This window comes from Somniosus microcephalus, unplaced genomic scaffold (assembly GCF_052327205.1).
Source record: "Somniosus microcephalus isolate GS21.2 unplaced genomic scaffold, FLI_Smic_1.0 unresolved_chr9, whole genome shotgun sequence".
NCBI classification, from domain to species: domain Eukaryota; kingdom Metazoa; phylum Chordata; class Chondrichthyes; order Squaliformes; family Somniosidae; genus Somniosus; species Somniosus microcephalus.
Genome location: NW_028225187.1, coordinates 35,226,312 through 35,229,424, shown reverse-complemented (window position 1 = coordinate 35,229,424; position 3,113 = coordinate 35,226,312). Strand labels below are relative to the sequence as shown.

The window sequence follows — 3,113 nt, the reverse complement described above, 5'->3', positions numbered from 1 at the left end:
AATCTAGATCAACAATCACTACCGCGCGTTGGCTGTTAAGATTCTTTACACACACAAGTATATATGCATAGGAAAAAACCACAGATAACCTTCAACGTAACGCCGGCCGTTGTTGAAGAGGTTTGACGGAGCAGAATAGAAATGGGATTAGAGGACAGTATAAATATGGAAGTGGTTTTAATGCGTGAAGGCATTCCAGTTATGATTTTGTGGTGAACGCAGAATCTGATTGGATGCGTAAGGAAGCCAATCGGAGAGATAGAGAACAAAGGAAATTGACAACGTTGCCAATAAACCAATCGCAATCCTTGCCTTCACCCATCCCTCATTAGCATAGCTCTGTGGACGGAGTGTGGGACAGCCTATATAATACGAGCTCGGAGCATTGTTCTCTTAAATTGTTTCCTGATCCTGAACGAGACGATGGTTGACGATAAGAAATCCGTCGCCAAGAAGGGCACCAAGAAAATGGTGAAGAAAGCGACATCAAAAAGCGGCAAGAAACGCAGAAAGTCGAGGAAGGAGAGTTACTCCATCTACATCTACAAAGTGATGAAGCAGGTTCACCCCAACACCAGCATCTCCTCCAAGGCCATGGGCGTCATGAACTCATTTGTGAACGATATTTTCAAGCGCATCGCGGGTGAGGCTTCCCACCTGGCCCATTACAACAAGGGGCACACCATCAGCTCCTGGGAGATCCAGACCACCGTGCGCCTGTTGCTGCCCGGGGAGCTGGCCAAGCACGCCGTGTTGGAAGGGACAAAGGCAGTGACCAAATACAGCAGCTCCAAGTAAAACTCCATGCTGCCCTGAAAGAACAAACCCAAAACACAACGGCTCTTTTAAGAGCCTCCCACAACCTCTCCGAAAGAGCTACACAAACGCGTGTTCCTTTCGACGCAATTGGCTGTGTTTTTCCTCAGTTTACTCTAATTATTTGCTGATCAAATGTTTTTGAGAACAATTTTTGAATTTCCAGCTGTAGCTTTAGTTGAGAATTCTCAGATAAGCAGTTCCATTATCCGTTTCGACCTGAGAGTCGCTGTTGAATTTCCTGCCCAGTAAATTATAAACACGGTCCCTGCTCGCTCTTTCCCTTTGCTGTCAGACAGGATGAATTAAAAGCTTGTTCTAGGGATGAGATTCGGATTTTAGTCACCTCGTTCTCTGTCAAGGCCTTTTCAATCTTTTTGTAAAGCCAGTTGGGAGTCAATCCGTTTGTTAACCCGGGAAAACCTGCAGTGTTGCAACGCAGAATGGGGGTTCGTACAGAGACCAGAAAGGGGGCAGTTTGAACCCTCTGACCCTCTTCTCTTCTCACAGCAGGACTCCCAGTTCTGGTTTCACTCCCGCAGCAGCACCTGTGCAAATGATCGATCGATAATCTGTGAAACCTCACAAAGATTGAGCTGGAATGTGTCCCGTTACAGAATCAATGCAAATTGATGCCCGCCCGATACAGTTTGAACTTGAACCCAACATTAATCCTAATTGTAACAGCCTAGAATTTGCAAGGGAGAGTTGGAATAAGACAAAAGGAATAATAAAATATCCGGAAATCTTTGGCTGATCGTCAATTTATTAACTTAATTCGCTGGTTTAGGAAAATATTGGCGGCCTTTTTGAAATTAAAAAATGGTTGGTGGTTTGACTGTTGAGGCAGTTATTTCCACACACTTTTCATTGGCGGGAAAAAACAGACTGTGATTGGTCACCAGAAAACACCAATGCAGTTGACCATAGAGCGACCAATCACAAGTACGCTATCTGCATTCCTCCAGAAGCTATAAGAAGGGCAGATGTGGGAGGAGATTTTCATTCTTTCTCTGAACGAGTGTAATGTGGAAATGTCTGGAAGAGGAAAAACCGGCGGTAAAGCTCGGGCCAGGGCCAAATCTCGCTCCTCCCGGGCTGGATTGCAGTTCCCTGTGGGCCGTTATCACAGGCTCCTGCGAAAGGGCAACTACGCTGAGCGTGTGGGTGCCGGAGCCCCGGTCTACATGGCTGCTATGCTCGAGTATCTGACCACTGAAATCCTGGAGCTGGCCGGCAATGTGGCCTGCGACAACAAGAAAACCCGCATCATCCCCAGACACCTGCAGCTGGCCATCTGCAACGATGAGGAGCTCAACAAGCTGCTGGGAAAGGTGACCATCGCTCAGGGCGGGGTGCTGCCTAATATCCAGGCGGTGCTGCTACCCAAGAAAACCAGCACTGCCAGCTCCAAGAGCAAGTAAAGTGGACAGGATTCAATCTAATAACCCAAAGGCTCTTTTCAGAGCCACCCACTGTATCTGGGAAAGGGTTGCTTACTATTTAGCCATTTTCGGTTATAAACAGGACACTGACTGTGGAACATGTAGAAATCTAGATCTACAAACAGTGCAGCGGGCATGCTGTGAGAGAATATTCTGGTCAGTGAATCAATATAGAGAAGGACTGGCTTCAGAGTAAAACAAAACACACGGACACTAACGTGAGACTGACAATCAATAAACACGTTGTTGGGAGAGCCGAATATGAACGGATGTTAAGAACCGAGTATAAAGTGAGTGAGCAGTTGCTGGGCTTACTGTTCCTTATTGGGACAATAATTCCAAATGGAGAAATGTGTACATCCGGAACCATACAAACATTTCCCCTTTTAATTAGCAGACAGGATCGAACCAGAATTGCAGCTTTGGTTAATTTAAAATATTTCAAATAGTAACTAAAGCTCCCACCTGTCCCGCATTAAGAGCTGATTTTAAAGGTGAGATTCAATATTCAGACACCTCGTTCTCTCTTTCGCGCGAATCTATCCCGATATGTGGAGTTGTATCAATTCACAATCAGAACTGCCAATTAAAGTTTCCGACTCACACTGTGCGAGTTCATTGAGTTGACTGGGCAGCTCACTCACATTTCAACCGAGATCATAAACACTCCATCAGATATTCACTGCCCCCAATTTGTAAATCCCCAGTTAAGGTAACACTACAAGACCTGCACGGTGTGTGCAGACCAATTTGCTTTGCACAGATTGCAGCACTTTCCCTTGCTGATTTGGTGGCTCATAAAAGAGCCGTTGTTGCATTTGGTGCTAAAGTCTGGAGCCGGGCAAGGGGAGT

The 3,113-nt window shown here is 46.0% G+C and overlaps 1 protein-coding gene across 1 annotated transcript; it reads left to right on the top strand.

Annotated features, from left to right (window-relative positions):
- The first annotated feature begins 423 nt into the window (after window positions 1-423).
- LOC147085062 (histone H2B-like) lies at window positions 424-798 on the top strand. Its single transcript, XM_085979295.1, has one exon. The coding sequence runs from the start codon at window positions 424-426 to the stop codon at window positions 796-798; it is 375 nt and encodes a 124-aa protein (XP_085835421.1).
- Window positions 799-3,113: the final 2,315 nt, after the last annotated feature.